The 22,201-nt window shown below is 40.2% G+C and overlaps 3 protein-coding genes across 3 annotated transcripts; 1 reads left to right on the top strand and 2 right to left on the bottom strand.

Annotated features, from left to right (window-relative positions):
* Positions 1-510: 510 nt before the first annotated feature.
* LOC122403991 (E3 ubiquitin-protein ligase RNF19A-like) lies at positions 511-13,001 on the top strand. The gene is made up of 13 exons (XM_043407841.1): positions 511-649; positions 2,004-2,230; positions 2,315-2,457; positions 2,583-2,772; positions 2,853-3,164; positions 3,238-3,382; positions 3,468-3,604; positions 3,757-3,854; positions 9,937-10,135; positions 10,251-10,446; positions 10,533-10,698; positions 10,817-11,187; positions 11,248-13,001. The coding sequence occupies exons 2-13, from the start codon at positions 2,068-2,070 to the stop codon at positions 11,489-11,491; spliced, it is 2,364 nt and encodes a 787-aa protein (XP_043263776.1). The 5' UTR covers positions 511-649; positions 2,004-2,067; the 3' UTR covers positions 11,492-13,001.
* LOC122403992 lies at positions 4,212-6,825 on the bottom strand. Its single transcript, XM_043407842.1, has 3 exons — positions 6,099-6,825; positions 5,788-6,003; positions 4,212-5,728 (listed from the first exon to the last, which is right to left on the bottom strand). The coding sequence occupies exons 1-3, from the start codon at positions 6,234-6,236 to the stop codon at positions 4,778-4,780; spliced, it is 1,305 nt and encodes a 434-aa protein (XP_043263777.1). The 5' UTR covers positions 6,237-6,825; the 3' UTR covers positions 4,212-4,777.
* A 755-nt stretch (positions 13,002-13,756) lies between the features above and the next one.
* LOC122403993 (trafficking protein particle complex subunit 1) lies at positions 13,757-14,678 on the bottom strand. The gene is made up of 3 exons (XM_043407844.1): positions 14,513-14,678; positions 14,140-14,349; positions 13,757-13,995 (listed from the first exon to the last, which is right to left on the bottom strand). Exons 1-3 carry the CDS (start codon positions 14,609-14,611, stop codon positions 13,867-13,869), a joined length of 438 nt encoding a protein of 145 aa, XP_043263779.1. The 5' UTR covers positions 14,612-14,678; the 3' UTR covers positions 13,757-13,866.
* Positions 14,679-22,201: the final 7,523 nt, after the last annotated feature.

The raw sequence follows: 22,201 nt of genomic DNA on the forward strand, positions 1-22,201 counted from the left end.
AAGTTACCAGCTTGAATACCAATAAAACAAAGTCTTTTTAGGCATTTGAATATTATTGTGCGAGGGTAGATTACATTTTAATTTTTATATATTTTTGTAGGGAGCATGTAGTAATTCCTCAAGGAGACCAACAGGGAGTGTGATTACGAGCACCGAGATATGCTAGAGAATATCCAAAGATACTTTCAGCGTTCTTGCAAGCCACCCGATATACTAGCATGACAAACGCATCAATAAAGAGATTCGTCCATACCACGTATATGTAGTAATTTTCTCCCCAGTATCCGCGTGTAGAACATTACCTATATTTTCATTTTCAACGTCGCAATCAATATCCTTAAATCTAGTATTAATAAATAATAATTTTACTATTCAAAGGCCGTGCTAGAAAGTTGTGAGAATTGCTGCAACCCGAAGCCATCTGGTGGTGAGATCATAAGACAGTATCATAAATTTTATTAAGTATGTTTCTCATCTAAAATATGTCCATGATAAGATTTTAGTCCGGAGCCGTCAGCTGTTGTGTCAAGTGAACGTCCTTAACCAACAAAATAAGTGAAACTTATCAATAGTGTTTGACTGCATAGTAATCTTGTTATTTGTTATTAAAAGTGTTGTAAATTTCACTGGATTTGTTAACAGAAACGAGGTTCGTTTATACATTGGTTAGATCAACTATAGTTGATGTTTGCTCGAAGACTTTTCACACCTGTATTAGTGCTAGTCATTTACATGTAAGGTTTCTCAGTATTCAATTCAAATGTACTTTTCATGCTGTTTACATAACGATGCTCAGAAAACAATTGCTTTCATGCTATTAAAATTAATATCGTAACACTTTTGTATAAAAAAAGTCGATCTTAATGAAACATATACATATTGAATATACATTTTATGCAATATACATGCACGTTTAAGCCTATTACAAATGGCGATTATTTTGTATCTGTTACTAAATTTTCATTTGTAATTATTATAAATATATTTACACCTAATGAAAAGATTATTTACGATCTTTTTGCGAATGTACGTCATGTTGGTCATGCTCCACCATTCGCATCTTTGACGAGTTATCAGATGCGAAGTATATTAATGTAAAATCTTGCACGTTGTAGCAGTATCAGATTTACATTTTTACACTTACAATCAATGTTAATTCATAGTTTTATTTTTCTGTTGTATATGTCCTTTGCTCAATTTTATAGTGATTCCAGCATAAATGACACGTTTGAATTTGGTTACTCGGGAAGATAAATAAGTGTAATCGTGTAGTAGTATGTTATTTGGTGTATCATACTATCATCAAAATAAATCGGTGCGTCAAAATATTTTACGTTACACATTAAAGATTTCGAAATACTGATTATTTATGCGTCTCATGAACGCGGAGAAATCGTAATTGATGACAAGTGTCTTGGCAGACTACATAATTCCCTTTTTTTTAGTGAAAGTAGAAAAGTCGTATATATAAGAAACTAAGGATTAAATGAATTCACAAAAAAATTATCAATATTCATCTGCAAATTACAAATTGTCAAGGTTAATAAAATTAGGTATGTTTGGCCGGATGCCTCACGCGTTAATTACATTCGACTAATTTCTAATCCAACAATATAAGGGTGATTAGTACTTATATCATATTTCACATACTTTGTTTAAATTAGTGTTTGTGACAAATAAGGTGAAAACATTGAAGTCATATTAACCTGTTTTTCGTGCTTAAATACGTTTCATGTAATTACGTATGTATGTAATGCAGTATACACGTATTTTTTACGCGATGTATAATCAGCCGTAAACCGCGTGTTTGATACCTTTATGTATCAATATAGGATTTTTCTTTCGTATTAAAGGTTGTGACTTGTGTATTCTATGACTTATGAATAATACGAGATATTAGATCGCGGAATCTTTTCATACGTGTTAAGAAATACGGTTGCACACATCAAACTGTTTAGAAGAGTTTCATTTAATTTTTTTTTCGTTCGTATTATTTAATGCAGATCAATTCACCTTGAATCTGTGAAGCAAAGAATGAGACTATAGTGATCTCAAATACCTCTCAGGATGTTCAAAGAAAATGATAGCAGTTCAGGAGGCTGCAGTGGTACAGCTCCGCGATCACGACGAATATTGCCACGATTTTCTCTACGTCGATTATTATATTCGAGTCCGTTAATTGGCCGGCGAATTGCCAGAACACCTAGTTCGAGTAACAGGAGTACTAAAAGTAATAAACAATGTTTGGTGCAATAAATATGATATGAAAAAATGCGAAATTATTTATTTTCCTGAATATTAATTATTGTTTTAGCTAAAGATCAGGCTGGTAGCAGAAATACAGATGTGGAAAAAGGAGAAGCCAGAGTAAGTAATGGTTCAAGCCATTTTCAATTTCAGAATATAGATCTACAGCGTGCTTCCAGCAAAGGTTCTGTACTTTCTTCTGCAGGAAAGGTATTTATAGAATATATATCTGTGCAACAAAGCTATCAGAATGCGTTTGGTTTATATTGAAATTAAATTACAGTAGTTAATTAATGAACAAATGTAATACGAAGATTATGAAATAATTATTCCAGAGTAATGAAAATGGGTTGATGGAATGCCCCTTATGTTTGGCTGAATTTCCAGTGGACTTCTTTCCTGTAGTACAGTCTTGCCATCATCGCAGTTGTTATGACTGCTTTCAACAGTATCTTAAAGTTGAGATTTCAGAATCTAGAGTTAATATAGCATGTCCTGAATGTTCAGAACCATTACATCCAAACGGTAAATAAGTTTTTGTGTTAAGAAAAAACATGTTACCGTTAACAAGATACCTTTTGTTATTGAGATTTGCCTTTATACAGATATACGCATGATTTTAAACGACCAAACACAGTTGGAAAAGTACGAAGATTTTATGGTACGAAGAGTACTTGCTGTGGAACCCGATGCAAGATGGTGTCCTGCACCAGATTGTAGTTTTGCTGTTATCGCCAGTGGTTGCGCATCATGTCCAAAGTTGCGTTGCGAACGGCCAGGATGTGATTCATACTTTTGTTACCACTGTAAAGCACAATGGCATCCTAATCAAACATGCGATGCCGCCAGAGCCCAGCGCGCTCAGTACTATGAACGTAGCTCGTCTCTCAGTTTCAGTCAAAGTGATTCGCAACACAGTATGTATAGTTCGTATTACTATGTTTTGGTAAGTTAGTAAAATATAATATTGTACATGAAATAATTTTACAGGAGATGACATTAAACCTTGCCCAAGATGTCAGGTCTTTATTGGTAAAATGGATGATGGAAGTTGCAATCACATGATTTGCGCAGTTTGTGGGGCGGAATTTTGTTGGTTGTGCATGAAAGAAATCAGTGATCTTCATTATTTAAGGTATTATAGTTTTTAATATAACATACAGTTTGAATATTGTGCTGGTAATATAATTATTATTTTATGACCTTTCATTGTTTTACAGTCCTTCCGGTTGTACCTTTTGGGGAAAGAAACCATGGTCTAGGAAGAAGAAGATCCTTTGGCAACTTGGAACGTTAGTAGGAGCTCCTGTTGGAATTGGTTTGGCCGCTGGTATAGCTGTACCTGCCATGATTATTGGTTAGTGAAACATGATTATTTGGTTCTCCTCGTGCCAGAACAATGAATGCGGGAAAGTTATTGGGATTCGGGCTCGGTCAAAAAATGTCTCCACAGCTTAATACGGAAAAACTGTACCGAGCTGCTTCGTAACTTTATATTTTTTGTCGCAGGTATACCGGTATGGGTGGGGAAGGAATTGTATACAAGGTACGAAAAAGCTAACAAGCACAAGAGGAATGCCTTCATTGTTGGCGGCGTCACTGCATCCGTAAGTAAAAATTTTACTTTTTATATTCAATTTGGTTCGTTATTAAATTAGTGCCTTTTACGATTAAATATATTTCATGGTTTAGTAAAATTATTAAGTGCCGCGCGTATTGCTGTTGGTCTGGTTATGAAAGCATTCTTTCGAGATAATAGTAATAGATATTTAATTATGTATAAAAATTTTTTTCGGGAATCATTATTATACGCATAAACGCAAACATTTCTATAAATTCATGACAACATCAAGGTATATTTTATTTATGTAGTTTGTACAAAGAAAGAGAACAATATAATTATTGCGTATGTAAATTAGCGATAACAGAATGTCGGTCTTATAGCCGTTACAATAATTGCGGGAAGAAATGCAGTCGGAGAAACAGTTTCGATTCAAACGATCGATACACTTAATTGGTTTAAAGTCTCATCAAAGGTCTAAATTATTTTATAGCATACGCGCTATTAGCAATTATTTAGCTCTCGAGTTATTATCGATATTATAATTTCATGTGGTATTTATTGATGTTCTGTCTGCTTATGTCGCGCTGAAACATAAGTGTTATAAGTTAACATACCAAATATTATCTTAAAATGTATATCGATGACGCAATTTTCTACGTATGTTCGTTAATACTTTCTCAATTAGCAGATATTTTTTTGAACGCAAAAGTCTATATTATCGACTCTACGCTTTCCACGATATTTTAACGTGACTTCGATTTCTTTAGCTACCCGCAATTACGTCGTTATCGGCACAAGCCTTTTGCTCGTGATAAGATCACGTTAATCGCGATTTTAACGTCCATTGTCGACCTCTGATCGAACATCTGGCCGATCGGTTCGAGTCACCAAGTTGCCCCTCCGATTTACATCTCGCGCGGTAGCATTGATTCACTGCGGCGCTATAATGAGCGACGATCACGCTGACTAAGAATCATTTTCGCTCGTCGGGATGGCAGTCTCGTCCGTGAACACGCCTTCGCTGTGAAGATCCTTCAGGGCGTCGATCAGTCGTTGTTCGGTGTCGGGATCGCCTAAAGCAACGTCTACCGATCCGATGCAAAGCAGAAGCGCGAGAAGCAGCGATCGTCTGTAATCCTTGCTCAGGTCTTCTCTCGTGTAACCCAAGTCCTTGGGTATGTCTACGCCGAGGCGCGAGCACGTGCTGGTCAGGGCGTTCCAGTAGATGTCGAGGAAGGTTTCCGTGTGCTTTCGACGCAGCTCGGTTGGTAACGAGCTCACTATCAGCAAAGCGATGTCGTTGGTCGGTCTGCTGTAAGTGACCATTTGCCAATCGAGGATGCAACACTCGAGGCCGTTGGGCCCGTCTTTGAACAGCAGATTGTTGCTCCAGAAATCCGTGTGCGTGATCAGCGTGAGCGGCCCTTCCGGCGCGAGAAGCGCGGATATTATGTGTTTGGTTCTCGGTCGTAGCACGAGCAGGGTTTCGAGTATTGCCTCCAATCCGGTGTTTCTCAGAAATTTGGCTAGCTGCGGTAAACCACGCTCGACTAGATGCTGATACGAGTCCGTCGCTTTTGCGGTTTGGAAGAGGAACGGATAACGCTCCGACAGCGACTGTCCCTCGATGACCTTCATCGCCAACGAGTGCGCGTGTATACGCGCTATGGCCTCCAACGCGACTTTCGTTTGATCGTACGACATCCCTTTTCGAAACTTGATGTTGCAAAAGTCGTAGTCGCGGAGATCTTGCAGCACCAGCATCGAATCGGGCGTCGTGACGTCGTCGTCGGTCTCCTCCGCCGGTGTGTACTGCGCGTGGTAACACATCGGGACCGGCAGCGAAATTTCGTCCCCGGACCTGTTCTCCTCCAACGCCAGTTGCTTCTTTTGGAATTCCTTCAAGTCTGGCATGACCTGATCGTAAACAGAGTCTCGTTATATTCGTCGTACGTAGCAATTAGTTGATCGCTTACCTGTGTGTAGAACTTTATTTCCCTGAGATCGAACTGGCCCTCGTTAACGTAATAACGATTGAACGCATCTTTCGGCAGCTCTTTCACGATCAGCGACAGATCCTGCGTCGTGTTCGATTCGTTCAACACGTACTTGACTTTAACGCTAATTATAGTGCTCAGCACGCTTTCGTTGCTCATACATCCCGGGTTTACGTTACACTCGGTTATCGTGACCTGCGCATTACAATGTTTAAACGATCTTTAGTAATAGTTTAAACATTCCTACGGGGCAACCGTTAACTGGAAATCATAGTCTCTACCGAACTAACCGATTCTTTGTGAAATTCCCTTAGGATACCGTCGAGCCAGTCCTTATCAATCTCCGGCTTCTGCTCCTCCGTTTCGCTGGGGGAATCCTCCGCGTCTTCCCAATCCCAATCCATGTCTTTCCAATCCCAATTGGACATAATCTCGATTCAACCTGTGTTTTCTGCGGCTAACGCGCGAGATCGATTACTCGTTAGCCAAACAGAAGGGGGGAAAATAGAGTGTCGTCGGTTCCGATGTACTACCCGAACGACGCTGATAATGCACATCTACGCTCGCGACGGATAATAGGCAGAACGCGCCTATTCGACTGGTTCGCATATAGTAGCGCGGCACGGGTGTGTATTCGAGGCTCTCGGTTCGCTTCGCGAAATCACCGGCAATGAATGGATTCGTCGCGTGTCCCGTCTACTTCCTGTTACGTCGACCGGTCCTCGAGCGTGCGGCCCGACCAAGTTCGACGTCCTCTCATCGGGATCGGAAACGACGTTCCCGCGACACACCCTTGGCGCATAGGCCACCAGCTACCTGATACGTACGGCGGGCACTTGTTTAACGCCGTACCTCTTTCGATTCTGGCGCAGTGTGGATCTTAAAGTACGAACTGACACTACGCACGTTCCGTCGTTGCCCACCCAGAGGTGGATGCAAGCCGCAGGGTGGGACAGAGAGGATCTCCCATGCGCGTACTTCTACCCGCCCGATCAATATCCTTCCTTCCGCACCTCCCACACCTTCTGCTGCTCGCCGTGCACTTTCTCCGCCTCCTGTTCCGCTGCCCGCCACGCTCCTTTCCGCACGCTCGATGGAAATCTGGAAAACAGATCGGTCTGCGCGAGCCAGTAATCCTCTTGGCTCGTCCCAGAGATACGGGCTTTATCCAGATACTAATTTCGAATAAACAACGTTTATGCGCCGATCGCAGACCGAAAGTTACATCTCCTGTCGAACGAATCAAGCGAATTACTTGATTCCACGTCTCGTTTTTGACTCGTGACTATTATTAGAATAAACGTCTAGATAATTGTCTAAACAAAATTGAATTATCCGAATAATCAACGTTCGCAGTATTCTGTCCAGATGGGGAAACAAACTTTTGTCCGGACAAACATTTATCTAGACGAAAGTTGGTTCGCGTATTTTCTCTTCCTCCTGCCTTCCGCACGCTCGATGGAAATCTGGAAAACGGATCGTTCTGGTAGTCCTTAACTTCGTTGAGATTCGTCTAGATACAAATTTTAAACAAACAACGTTAATCGTAGTTTGAAAGTTCGAATTTTAGTCACAGAACGAAGTTATATTTCACGCTGAACGAGTATAAAATTTATGTGCGCAAGGGATCGATCGAATAAAAGTCACAAACAACTTGGCTCTCGTCTCTGGCTCATCGGGACTATTATTAGAATAAATATTTGTCTCGATAATTATATAAATAAAATGGCTTTCTCTGTACGAATCATCTGAATAAACGTCATTTGCAATGCTCGTTTGTTACGAATAAAAGTTTATCTGAATTAAAATTTGCCAAACACTGCTAGGAATTAGATGATCGAGCAGCAATTCTCAGAAAAAAAAAATTCGAAAAAAACCTGTAAAAAGAGTATAAACCTGTTTGTCCTTTTTAGTGGACCAATATTTAAAAAAAGAATATGATACTATAAAATTAATCGTATGATATTTAATTGAAGTTAACGCTGCGAAGCGTATCGGTCCAGTCATGCGATACTAGGGGTTAGGTGGCTATACCTGCCGTTGTTATGCATATAGACAGCTGCAAGGTCTCGGGCAAAAATGATCGGTAACTTTGCAATAAATATGCTTTGTAATACGGTCGATAAGTATTGGAAACTCAGTCTTTGTCAATGGCACTTATTGTTGGAAACAGTAAAGTTGTCACTGTTTCATGGAGGCCATGAGATAGGAATTAACATTGCTCCGAAAGAAATTCTTGAAACTACTCGATGATTCATATACAGGGTGTTCGGCCACCTCTAGGAAAAATTTTAATGGGGGATTCTACACGCCAAAATAAGACGAAAATCAAGAATACCAATTTGTTGATGGAAGCTTCGTTAAAAAGTTATTAAAAAATTAAATTAAAAAATTTCAAATCATTCTGAAAAAATTATTTTTGGTCGCGGAGGTCAATTACAATCATTTTTGGCGAATAGACATACCCCCGAAATCCTACCCACTTTCGAGAAAAAAATTCGGATAGGTGCTGAAATTTTTCGATAAAATTAAAAGATTTCAAATCGCGCTGGAAGAATTATTTTCGGTTGTGGGGGTCAATTACAATCATTTTTGGTGAATACATATACCTCCGAAATCCTATCCACTTTCGAGAAAAAAAATCGGGTAGGCGCTTAAATTTTTCGGCGCAAAAAAAATTTCAAATTGTTCTGGAAAAATTATTTTCGCTTGAAGGGGTCAATTATAATCATTTTTGGTGAATAGACATACCGCCGAAATCCTACCCATTTTCTAGAAAAAAATTCGAGAAGGTGTGAAATTTTTCGACGGAAAAAAAAATTTCAAATCGTCTTGGAAAAATTATTTTCGGCTGCGGGGTTCAATTACAATCATTTTTGGTGAATAGACATACCGCCGAAATTCTACCCACTTTCTAGAAAAAAATTCGAGATGGTGTGAAATTTTTCGACGGAAAAAAAAATTTCAAATCGTTTTAGAAAAATTATTTTCGGTTGCGGGGGTCAATTACAATCATTTTTGGTGAATAGACGTACCCCCGAAATCTTGCGCATTTTTCGAGAAAAAAATTCAGTACGGGCAGAACTTTAAACGTTAATAACTTTTTAACGAAGCCTCTATCAACAAATTGGTATTCTTGATTTTCGTCTTATTTTGGCCTCTAGAATCTCCCATTAAAATTTTCCTCAGGGGTGGCCGAACTCCCTGTATAATTAATCGGTCTTAATATCTTTTCCTTTGTAGATATTCTTAAAACATATACTTGTAATGTTGTCTAAGTATATAATAATTTGCATAATTTTCAATCAGTCTGTGAAAAATACACGTGAGATTGTATTCTCAATTTTTCATATAGATTTTGTAATTTTCCAGAGCTAAAAAGTGAAAGTTACATAAATGCGAGTAAAAATGGCTGTGCGACAGAAGCAACGCATCCGCCTGGCTTTTACATAGTATGTAACGCACGAGTGCCCCAACACGCTTCGTTACATCATAAACTTTTATTAATTTTCATACGGTTAAGTTTAAAGTGTCGCCTTCTTTGAAAATTTACCTGTAAGGAGAACAAACAGGACTACATTTTCAGTTTCTTTAGATTTTCCTTCAGCTATTAGAAACCATGTACAATTTTTAAAAATACTTGTACGTTCCTTTATTATCGAGGAAGACTTAGTATTGTTTGAGAAGTTATGCAGCGACAACTTCTCGGAGAGATAGATGGAATTTGATCGTCGTTATCTCTCCAGCTCGCTCTTTTGTATACATCGAGAACGAGAACGCGAAACAATGGAAGGGAGTGAGATATAATACAATTAACAGAGTGCTAGTAGTTCTACAAAGTGACGAGGATAACTTTGTGACATCTCCGACAATAATGTATTTCTGTGTAGAGGCGCCTCAAAAAGTAACTGATTTGTCCTTATATCTGCAACCAACCTAATTAGGTACATTATACATATACCAAAATAGTCTTTAATTTCGTTATTTTGAGAACTTATTTTGTAAAGGTTGTATTCTTGATTTACGAGAAAATAAAATCAATTTTTTGAATTTGTTACACCACTGTACGCCGCTATAGGACTGACACGGGACAATCGCAATGAATACAAATTTGGACAATTGTTGCAGGTGTTAGTATCGCCAATATTAGCAGGATTGGCCGTGGGTATCGGCGTTCCCGTTCTGTTATTTTACGTCTACGGTGTGGTCCCAGTTTCTCTTTGTCGAAGCGGAGGTTGTGGCGTTTCGACCAATGGAACGGGTGTTCGATTTGACTTTGACGACGAGAACGAACTGATGGGTTCTTTGGGTACCCGCAACGGTGGAGGTAAATACGTTTAATTCGTATTTAAATATTACATTTACAAACGAACTGTAAGTGTGTACGATCCTCCTACATCGAACTTATTTAAACGTAATTACAAGCGTAATATTTATGATAGATGCAGCATCGATAGATGTCGCGAGTCATCGTGGCGGTAATCCTTCGATAGGAGAAGCTTCGCTTTCATTAGGCAGCGGAAGCCAGTTGGAAAAGCTGGGTCGAGAAAATGACCGTGAGAGCGCCAGCAACGTAGCTCTCGCTGGCACCAGTCTCGCCGGAAGCATAGCTTCCAGCGTCCTTCCGGGTGGTCAGAGGTAGATTATACTTTGCTCGTTTCTATAACGCCCAATAGTTTCGAAATATCATCCGAGTTTTATACATACGCTACGTTTCGAAACAGATTGGAAGTTCAAGCGGACGTGACGTCCACGCAACGATTCAGCTTGTGCAGCGAAACTGTGTCCGCCACGACCAGTTTGTCCGAAAAGTCTGTAAACGCGTCCATCGCTTTGGATGATGGCGCAGCTTCCACGAGAGCCTCGGCTGGCTCCGTTCAAAATTTCAAGGTATCGCATAATCAAAGTTAGATCGATATCGATGTTATATCGTTTGTTGATGTTATATGTGTTTTGTTTAGTTCAAATCTCAAAAATTTGCGAACAAATTTTATTGTATAACGTATAGATAGATGGTAGTTCGATCAGCGGAGGAAGACCTACGGAAGGGGAGCAAGGGGCAAGCTCTATTGCCGGGGGTCACATGGACTCGGCAGGACAAGCTACGTCTTTAAGTTCGCTCGAAGAGGTAGCGCCAGGTTTAGCGAAACGCGCCCGACGCAAACCGACGTTAGATCGTCAATGTAGCGATTCGAGTAATTGGACCGTCTGCGGCGAAGACGGCGGTTCCGAACGCGTCAGATTCGATGATCATGTTAGTTTTATCGAGGCGGATCAAGAAAGTGTTGTTAGTACATGCGGGGTGAGCAATCGAAGCACTGGACGACGTAAACGCAACAAGGAGACGGAACAGGAAACGGATGCTCAAAAAACTTCAAAGTACGTCCGGATTTAAATATCAGTTAAAATGAATAACGATTATATTATTGTTATTTTTAGGAATTGTAACGGCGACTCGAATATTGATTCCTCAGCGGACGACAACCTGTCGCGGGAACGGGTCAACGTTGCCACTTTGAGAAATGTCTTCTTTTATAGTTCGACGGTGTCTACGGATCGCGAGAAGCGATTATCAGTGATAGAAGAACCGTCTCCTGCCGGAGTACAGAATAAAGGTGGTCGTTTTTCATCTTCCGACGAGGAATGCAAAACCAGTAATGCGGATGAAAATGTGACCTCTTAAGAACAAGTAAAGACTGAGTATTTTATCTATTAACGATGTACACGCGTCTTTTAAGTACGAGATGCGTAGATACGTATTCACATATGTGTGTATATATGTATTGTAAGTGTACACCGCGCGCGTGCATTAGCTTTGAACTTAATGTATATTAGAGTTCTGCAACGGGCGGGTATCTCAAGGTACTACCCGTTCATCCAATTAATGGATTAGACGATTAGAGTGTGTTCATGTATCGGTCGGGATAAATTGTAGTAGCTTCGGTGCTGCTACGGGAGGGTATACCATAGCATAGCCCGCAACCTGCCAATCATGCATTTACACGAGACTCACCTGGTCGATTGTCCCTTTATTTGACCATACCTATGCGTTCGATCTTTACTTAAACTCGCCCGACACGTATATTGCGATGCAACGAGGAATTTCGTAAGTCTGTAAACGGCGATCTATGTCGAATCTGTCAAATGATAAATAGATGCTAGTGATTAAAAATCAGATAGTAGACTATATTTGCAGAACTCTACTATATTTATGCATATTACGTATAAACGTACTATGAGTGCAATAGAGGGAACAAGGTAAAACTAACTTTGCAAAGCAAAGTACATCGAAGTAAACAGTATATGCATTCATATTTTCGAGAGGTGTGTAAATATTTGACATTTACGCGCGCGTGCACGCGCGCGCACACACACACACACACACACACACACACAGAGAGAGAGAGAGACACACAGACACAGACACACAGGCCTCACATTTGTTACAAACAAATGACATTAATTTAATGCAAATGATTTTCATCTTGTGCCAGTACATTCTTGAGCGAGGATGAATATTGTTGTAACGCGCAAGAGGTTATGTTCTTGTATGCAAAACGTAGCGCTAGCAAATCCAACATATTGGATTCGTTAGAATAAGAAAAAAAAAAAAATCGACACCAATTGTTGTATGACATAAAATAAGAGTGATTATATGAAAAGTTGAAACGAAATTATGAATAACTTCATAAAGTCTTTATAACGTTGCATTTTACGTCGAATAACAATTATCATTTTCTATGGATGACGTACTCATCGATTTGTCAATCATCTCTCCGGGTGTACAAGTATTATAAGAGTCTTTGTATATGAACAAATTTTCTAAATGTTGTCCTTTGATGTATGAAAATATACATAACATGAAATATATTTCTGAAGGCAGTGATTATGCCTTGGTATTGAGTGTATAGTGTTTTAGGAGAAAAATTTAAGATTACCATAAAAAAGAGATATGGTAGTATATTATCCTTCGCTTATATTTATTTATTTTTATCTTCAATGATTTACATATGATAATTTCAGGTGCTTTGTTAAGCATGTCAACAACTTTGAATTGTTTTTCTTGCCCATATATACACATTTACGTAATACTATGCACGAATCACTAACGAATATAATAAAAAGCATATTGTGGAACTATTTTTGCGATTTTACATTCTATAAACTTTTGGCTTTAAGTTTCAAAAAATTTAAATATATGTACATAATTTTGTAAAATTATCTGAATCGTACCTACAAACATATACATGTTTTTAATATATACACAAATATGTATGTTTTTGTTTATAATAGCTATGTTGTCTATTTGGATAAGCTAATGTCATACGTCCAAATGAGAAAATGTCTATGCAAAAATTTTTCATAGAAGTTTATATAGTCGTATAAAACGGATGTATGAATTCAAAAACAGCCAAATTGCGAAATATGACATGAGCTGCCATATCATGTTAATATATACACAGTAGATATTTTAGTTAAATAATGCATATTCTGAAAATGTGCCTAGAATAACTAGTACGTGGTACAAAATATAAAAAAAAGGCAAGCTTAATGTAGAACAAATTTTTAAAAGTATGCATTTTTACCGATATTTTTACGTATTTTAAATAATGATTTAAATATATAAATTAAACAAACGTACGTTTCGTTAATATAAAGTGGGGTGCAATTTTTAATACGTTAATATAAACAACATACACAAATCCACAAGGAATGAACTACTTTTACAACATTTAGTATTAGTTTCTCCAAACTTTAGTCATTGTACATTTTGTATTAAGACCACAATTTATTGTGTTACAAAAGTGTATCATTTAAAATGAATGTAAATTCGTAAATACAACAAAATATAATGTAAATTGTATACTTCTTTAAATTATAAGAATATGTTTATGCTGTACAAATTTGGTCAGTATTTTTTTTTTTTTCTTATTACGTTTTTATTTAATACAGATATTCAATAATAATACTGGATCGTTAGTTAGACTTGGAAGACTAAATGGTTTTATAAATTATTCTTATATTTACATACATTACATTCCTTATGCATATTATAAATTAAATTGATCTGCTTAAAAATAAGGGAGATTTTTTAAACAACTCATCTACTTTTAGTTTAAAAAGTTCACTCTGAATGGGTTCATTTAATTGGCAAAGAGGATTTTTTACAACATATTCCAAGTAAACCTGGAAAAAGTTAATTAGCTACATAATTTTATGTAAGCAATTAAACTTTATAAATTTATATTCTTAAGAATTTCTCAATTATAAATATTTCTTATAATATAAAGTAATGCCCTTAAGAAACATTATACAGGTATATTTACTCACCTCCTTGTACAATTGCTGTAATAATTCCCTAGCATTTTGTGAAGCATTATCAGTATTCAACACAAATTTTAATCCAGACGGGACTTCGAAATAATGTAACGTGTATTTACTGGTTTTATAATACAAAAACCCTTCCTTTGGATCCAATGGTGATATCTTACTTACGAACGATTTAATGGAAAACAGCATTCCATACATTAATTTAGCTTCCTGAATTTCATATAATTTCACATTCAATCAATTTAAATTTATTTGATAGAAATAATTACTATTTTATGAGTCACTTTGAAATATATTGACGTTGGCAAGGTTAGAAATAGTAGTTATTTCGCTGCATCATATCGGCAGTTCTTATTAATTAGTAATTAAGTACCTCTTCCTTTGTGATTCCAGATCTGTTCAACCTATTCCATTCTGCGTAATATAATAACGTTCCATTTTTAGAGAATATGTACAAATTGTGAATTGTCATATTAACCACAGTTACCGACTTCGGTCTGCGTGTGCAGTGTTACCAGATGGCAAACCGAAGCCCAGAAAAAGTTGCGCCTCCACTTACCTACCCTAATGAACAACCATAGACGAGGTATACGCGTAGACCTTTCACCCAATGTATTTTTTCGGTCCGTTTCTCTGGGGTCTCAAGACCCATTAGCATTTTCGTGTCACTCGCAACGTTACCAACAGATTCAAAAATGAATTTTAATCCCTTCCATAGTCAATTCACATGGATTTACGCAAAACTACAGTTCTTTACCTATCAATGCTAATTCGGTGAATAGTTTCTCAACTGACCACCATCCATGAGAAGAGGACGCTAAAATCATCTCCGAATTTTTCGCTCACGTATGGCAATTGTTCAAACTGACGTACAAAAAGACAAAAATTAACGAGATACACTCTTTCAAAGTGGAACAAAATGTTAAAAAGATCATGCATCAAATTGTAAGGGGATCCTCGTAAGAAGGCTTTAATCTTCGTAATGATTTTAATGGGTCGATGATCAACAATGACTAGCTTATAGTCACTGGTGGTCAACAGTGAGGTTGACATCAAGGTCAGCAGTCCAGTGAAGATCCAGAAATGGTCAAGAGGTGGGACCAATCGAAATAGTTTCTTTGTAGACAAGACAGTCTTAACTGTTAACTTCAACTTTGGCTCTGACTGGTCTCCCCACCCTTTCATCACCTTAAACATATAAGCAGGGTCTCTGCGGAGAATTCTTCAGTCTCGTCGCGGATCACCGCGTCGACCGTCGCGCGGGGGTGGGGGCGGTCCCGGGTGTGCAGGAACCTGCTTGGGGCGAGTTGAAGCGCCAGGCCCGGCAGTCCGTGGTGCACGCGTGGCAAGTGCGGTTGGCTCTGCCTACCGCGGGGCACCGGACAGTCGGGGCTGTTCGGCCACTCCTATGTGAGTGGCTGGACAGAGGCCATGGAAGCCTCACTTACAGGATGGCACAGGTGTTCTCGGGGCATGGCAGCTTCGGGAGATACCTGTGCCGGATAGGGAAGGAGCCGACGGCGCGTTGCTGCCATTGTGACGCTGAGCAGGACACGGCGGAACATACCCTCGAGGTATGCGCTGCATGGGAGGGTGAACGCCGTGTCCTGATCGGCGTCATCGGGCGGGATGTCTCGCTGCCGGGCATGGTGCGCGCCATGCTCGGCAGCGAGGAGAAGTGGAGGGCCGTGGCCTCCTTCTGCGAAATCGTAATGTTGCAGAAGGAGACCGCGGGAAGGGAGCGCGAGCGTCAGCGGCGTGCTGAAGCTCGCGCTCGTTTGGTGGCGAGAGAGCGTCGCCTGGGCGTCAGGCGACGCGGGCGGCCCCCTCGGCGTGGCGCATGACCCAGGCTGGGAGGGGGGTCCTGATAGGAGCCCCCTCCCGCCAGGCGGAGTAGGGTCGGACCGGATGGGGTGGCAGTGCCTCCTGTCCGGGCCCGGCGCACGGAGCGGCACCCTCGGTGGCCTGGTGCGGCCGTGAGCTGCCGGCCTCCGAGGGGTGGAGGGGGGGTCGCGGCGGTTGCGAGTTGGGGCTCGCAGCCGCCACTAGACGCGGCCCCGGGACGGATGGCGGCAGGAGGATGTGACCTCGTCCTGCCGCTATGAGACAGGGCGATTACCGGGGGGACCGTTTTGTCCCCCCGCGGGTGGGCGCAAAGCGCGGGCACGGGGAGGATACCGGAAGTATACTTCAAGCGATTCCCGGTATCCTCCCAAATCGTGCGGAAGGGTCACCGTGGGGTTTTTAGTGGGTAGGTCCCGCGCCCGTTATAATGGGCGCGGGGAATCCCACACACCCCTCCCGCCTCTCCCCAAAGAGGTGGGAGGGAGTCTTTCGAAGATTTTCCCCACGAAAAAAAAAAAAAAAAAAAGTCTCGTCGCGGATTCGGGAGTGGGCAAGTAGCCAGAAGTGAACCGGGGGGGATCGCTGCTGACCACTACTGACCACTACTGACCAATACTGACCAATACTGACCAGTGCCGGACGGTGATGACCTACGGTAAGAACTGTTTAAAAATTCTCTCCCCTCCTTTATTCTATCGTTTGATACCAATTTCGCTTCAATGAACTGATTTTGCCGTGCTTGTCTAACTGACGTTGCTATAATATGAATATTTTCTTACTTTACAGCTGGCCCAGTGGTAACTATCCTACGTACTGACAACAAGTAGTAAGTCCACTCCACTTATTTATATTTTACTATTTTTATTTGTTTGTTTGATGTGAATTCAAGCTTCGATATATATAATATTGCAGGATATAATAATGTAATATTGTTTTCTTGCTTGAATTCTCGTAATATTCTACGGAGGTACTTTGTTGATTCTTCCATTTCGTTTGATTGTTTGGTGTTGATTCAACTTGGTGTCTCGATCCAAGTTTCTTTCATTACAATTACGAATTTGATATGTATAACATTGTGTCGATGCATATATCATATTTGTTTTGACGACACTGATGAATATAAGATTTTTATTTTTACGTTTCAGTTTAAATTCTTGTAACATTTTGCTAATATACTCTGTTCAATTCCCTTGAACTAGTTGATAGATCATTTTTAAGTGTTTATAAACCTCCTTTTTAACCCCTTAGCTTAATGATGTTTCAGAGACATGATAAGTCTACCGGGCCAAACATGAACAAGCCGACTCAAAGACGTGATAAGTCTACCGGGCCAAACCTTGGTGACGCTTTTGGCACGCACAGTTGGAAATTAAATCATAAGGCAAAGGGGTAAAACAACTGGTTGTATATGTGCTTTCTTTGGCAAGTGTAGTTAGTATCTTTTGCTTAAAATTATAATCTTCTTGCACACCGCGATTTTTAAGATGACAAATGTCATAGTAGATTCATTTTTAATTCGACACTAATTTTAAAATGAATATATAATGAGTACATATACATATATGAGTAGTTCACTTTCTCTCGTCCGCTCGTTCTCTGGTTCTCGCTTTCCGAGATTATGTCTCGACTGAAAGGACCGGAGAGTTTTGCTCGATCACCTCTGTTTGATAGAATGAAACATGTGACACCTGTGTATTAGGTGTGATAGCTCTTACCGCTTCAACCCCGGTGCAGCTTGGTGCAGCTTGTTTCAGCTTAAGTGGGGCCTCACCGAGCGCATATATTCTCCTCTTTATACGGAAAAGAGAATGACCTCCGGTGAGAGTTCTTGACTCATATCCGTTCTCGAGTACTAAGCGGGTCCTGTTGTGATCGTGTGTCCTCCAGGACCCGGCGGTTGTACGTAGAGAAGCCCGATAGACATGGGTCAGGGGCGTGACTTGCTTTTCTGATAATCAAGGCCGGGGGGGATCAATCTGATACCCACACTCACTGCACGCTATGAGCACGTGTCGCGTCGCGTTTTATTTAAGCGTGCGATGTTTTTACACGCCGCAATTTTTAATATGACAAATGTAATATCGATCGAAAGTAGAGTCATGATTTTAATATCTTTTATAATACTGTGGGATCGGGAAGATAATGACTCCGCTCTATTCCGTTCCGCACAATTGTATTGTTGCTGTCGTACAACGACGTGACTCGTGGTGCGGGTTACGCTCGACTCTCTGGTACGATCATCGCCACCGTACCAAGAGGCCTTCAAAAACAAAAGACGGTCAGAGACGACGACAACGGCTTTTCGGCTCACGCGGCTCTGGTCGTCTCGTGTGCAACCATCGTCTCGTGTGCAACCATACATTGTAGCGGCTTCGAACGGCTAAGGCGTATGTGGTGCCTTGGCCGCCACAATACTTATAATTATATTAATTTTAGAATGAGTGTCAAATTAGTAGCTTCCGATTGTTCTTTACCCTTTTCTATAATTAAATTCACTTTCATAATTCAGTTGACGACTTTCGGTATCTTCGATATCAAAGATACCCAAAGTCTTTCTTTACTTATTAAAATATATCATTCGATTGACGTGCAAGAAGATATTTCGCGACGAATACATTTTAGAGTCAAAGTAACCTGGTATATTATGTACTATTTTTACTTTCTCACTGCACTTGCCTGTAGTTGTAGTTTTACTTATATTGTTTTGTTTATTCTCTTACTTATCTATTAAGCAAGTTTCTGTTACAGAGCAAATTCCTACGGAAGTTTTAGGTTTATAGAAGTAACAATTAAGAATTGTTACAATTTTGTTTGATATTGCTTTGTTTGTGTTTCAGGAAATCATCGTGGGATAAATAGAAGATAGAAGAAAGAAGAATGTATTTCATGTATTTTGTTTCAGATTGCTTAATTTATGTTTTAATAATTTAGATTTATAGTTAGGTAGAATGTAACAGTATGTTTCTGGAAATTTTCGTTGAAGGATCAACAAGGAAGAATATATTTTCTATGTATTTTGTTAGATGATTAGATAGGTAGGATGTAAGTGAATTTAGATTTATAGTTAGGCAGGAGTTTGGTTCTCTATATTAATCATTACATCAGGCAGGCAATATTTTGGTCTATTTCTCTGTTTTGTTGATGAGAATTTAGAAGCAAATTCTTTCTCAAAAAACTCTTTCGTTGGTTGTTTCCTTCGTTGGTTGCACTTTCGTTTATTGCTTCTTCGACCAACGATCGCTGGTCACAAAAGATCTTTACCAATGGAGGGTGATTGGGAATCGGTTAGGGCGGGTCTCCATTCGCAGCAACCTCCACGTGGTGAGACCTGGGTAATATTATTTAGCTTTTAATTAATAATCGTATCACTCTCAGCTGGGTAATGCAATTATTAATTAAAAACTAAATAATATTAGCAAATTGGCTGTGATCCGCCTTGCATAGGTCATCATAAATATAGAGCTTCTTCACTAGGTTAGTTTTGATTCTCATTGATTCATCAAAGGTTCTAGAGTATTGTCACAGATGATGTATAGAAGTAGATCCTTCATCCAATGTATTTTTGCGGTCTATTTTTATAGTGTCTCGAAACCCCATTACCATTTTCGTGCCAGTCGCAACGTTACCAACAGATTCAGAAATGAATTTTAATCCCTTCTATAGTCAACTTACATTTATTTACGCAAATACTACAGCTGTTTGCCTATCAATAGTAATTCAGTGAATAGTTTCTCAAGTGACCGCCATCCATGAGAAGAGACCGCTAAAATCACCGAATTTTCAGGTCGGTATGGCAGTCAGATTGGGACGAGAAAGTCCATAAGGTGTAGGGTCTACTCGTATACCTCGTCTGTGCTTTTTCCATTATTGATTAGGCGAACGTTCGGACAAGTAGGGATCTATATTGCCGTGCGAAACTGCTGCAAGGTACAAATAGTGCTCGCGGTCTGGATCGGACGCGATCATCGTTTCGAGTACTTTTATTAACGCGTAAGAGTATCGTGGTAGGCGAGCACCGAGTTCACCACATAAAGCGTTGCTTTTCGATCGGTACTTCCTCCGTTGAGCGTGCCATTTGGCTTTTCAACGTTGAAGTAGAGTCAAGGGGAAGCTAAAGCCGGCCAAGCCCGAGAGAAGCTTTACCGTAGAGCCGTATAATACCTACGCGAACGACGCTATGCAAATAAATACGGCACAAACGAGAATGTAGGAAAGTAAAGCGGAGAATAAATTGAAACGGCGAACGCGTCGGCAAGAATAACAAATTATGAATGATACGTGTTTATAAAATGCACCGTAACGGGTGCACGAGCTACGTGGAAATTAAGCGTACCATTAGAAATGTCTAAGAAATGGAACGAGTCTTTGACGAGGAAAACAACAAATGAATAGAATTGGGGTCCACTGTCTCGTCTTTAAAACTCTTTTACTTGGAAACTTTGCTAAGACGGAATCCCTGCGACCCAAGATTTTAGCTTTTCCCTTGAAGTTCAAATTATCGAGTATCGTATATGGTATTATCGTAAGCGTACAATCTCGAATAAAGTACCTGTTCCGCGAATGAAAGAAAATAATGATATGCTATCTACCGACGATCAAAAGATGATTGCGAAGCTCGCTCGAAGTCTGAGCGGACGTTAATCGCTATGCAAATATTTTGTGGTAAAATGATCTCGAGAAAGAACAGCATGCATTAAATTTGCAGAAGAATGACAGAAATCCAATTAGAAAAATATCCACATTAGCGTGGCGACACCTCCCGTACTCGCCACCAGAGGGCTACGCTGTTGTTTCTCTCGCAAGCGTTTAACTGACCCTTCCGTTCCTACATGTACGATCGATTATCCGAATATCGTGACGAAAATATCTATGTAAAACAAATGGTTGCGTCAACAGCGCTTAAGAATGATTCGATAACAATAACTGTGGAAGCCCGTAAATCACAACACGGAACGCGAAGCGGCGACTGTTTCCCAGTGCATCGTGCGTTCATAGCTCGAAACACCGGGGGCAGACAAGTACACAAGCCTGTAATATAATCACCCGAGCCCAAATGTTTGAAACTGCGAGCTTAAAACGGTATACATATAGACCCGTAGATAGCCTCTGCCGTAGCACAGGACTATATTGACCCTGACGCAAGCTTACCAAGTTTGCCAATAGCGTCCCTTCCGCCGTGGTCGCTTCTGTTAATTTCATTCGCAGTGGTAGTTCGCCCGCGACTTTGGCCAGCCTCCTGCCTACGTTCTACGATTTAACGGTTAATTTATCGATAGCATTGATCGCATCTGCCCCCGTGGCGGGGCCGCTCTCGAACACCGGAAAAACATTTCGCGCTAGTTCCGCGACCGGCGTCAATAAAACGGCCTACAATAAACCGACCGCGTGTATTGACAAAGTACTTTAGCCCACGAGTACCTCGCAGCGAGTCGCAATAAACGACACCGTGACTTCCATTTCTGGATGTTTTGTTTGTTCGTTGTGTTACTCTTTCGTTTTTGAACGACCGTTTCGAAACAGATCGATCGACATGCAAAACGGCAACCGCGGCCGCTGGACAATTTTTATCGAGGCTCTGAATATCTTTTTCCGGTCGAACGAATTTTATTAATTATTTCCAAGCATCGGAGACGCTCGAACTCGTCTCGAATCATTTTTCATCGCGACCAGCAAATTTTTATGAAGGAGGAATAGAAAAATTATTTTCCTTTCTCTCTGTTATAAAGTCGAGGTCTTTCAAAATTGCATCACGTTTGATTGTGCGCCTCCGATACTTTTCACCCCGACATTGCTCCCAGATAGTTTCGGAAAAATTCTAGTTCACGCTTACGGAGCTTTTCAAGAGTTTTTAAGTGCTCTCGAGATTTCAAGATCTTTGAAGGACTCACTTGTTTCTTGTTTGCCTCAATTAAACATATCTGATCGGATGGACCCTAGAGTTGCTTAGGGCACAAAGTCCACGCGTCGTCGGTCAATATCTCACATGGAAAAGTAGGGATTAACGAAAGCCCCCGCGATCGCCGAGCTTGTGAGAGGTATCTGGCTCCGGAATAAATAAAAACAGAGGCAGGAGGGAAAGGTAGCGTTGCACACGGGAGCAGAAAATCCCAGAAATATTTCACGGTACGCGCATTACACGCGGAAGCTCTATAATTCGTGAAATTTGTGAGTTACCGTCGGTTCTTTATAAACGATAAGCCGCTTTTGTTTGCCTCAC

This window comes from Colletes gigas, unplaced genomic scaffold (genome assembly GCF_013123115.1).
Source record: "Colletes gigas isolate AHSC1104 unplaced genomic scaffold, ASM1312311v1 Colletes_gigas_Sc00088, whole genome shotgun sequence".
NCBI lineage: Eukaryota > Metazoa > Arthropoda > Insecta > Hymenoptera > Colletidae > Colletes > Colletes gigas.

Bases quoted from the DNA above. Each gene is read 5' to 3' on its own strand.
- LOC122403992 (XM_043407842.1), bottom strand. From the start codon at position 6,236: ATGTCCAATTGGGATTGGAAAGACATGGATTGGGATTGGGAAGACGCG. The intron at 6,004-6,098 runs GTTAGTTCGGTA...TGTAATGCGCAG, and splicing joins GGGAATTTCACAAAGAATCG to GTCACGATAACCGAGTGTAA. The intron at 5,729-5,787 runs GTAAGCGATCAA...GTTTACGATCAG, and splicing joins AAATAAAGTTCTACACACAG to GTCATGCCAGACTTGAAGGA.
- LOC122403993 (XM_043407844.1), bottom strand. From the start codon at position 14,611: ATGACAATTCACAATTTGTACATATTCTCTAAAAATGGAACGTTATTA. The intron at 14,350-14,512 runs GTACTTAATTAC...TATGAAATTCAG, and splicing joins CTGGAATCACAAAGGAAGAG to GAAGCTAAATTAATGTATGG. The intron at 13,996-14,139 runs GTGAGTAAATAT...AACTTTTTCCAG, and splicing joins TACAGCAATTGTACAAGGAG to GTTTACTTGGAATATGTTGT.
- LOC122403991 (XM_043407841.1), top strand. From the start codon at position 2,068: ATGTTCAAAGAAAATGATAGCAGTTCAGGAGGCTGCAGTGGTACAGCT. The intron at 3,383-3,467 runs GTATTATAGTTT...ATTGTTTTACAG, and splicing joins AGTGATCTTCATTATTTAAG to TCCTTCCGGTTGTACCTTTT. The intron at 10,699-10,816 runs GTATCGCATAAT...TATAACGTATAG, and splicing joins GCTCCGTTCAAAATTTCAAG to ATAGATGGTAGTTCGATCAG.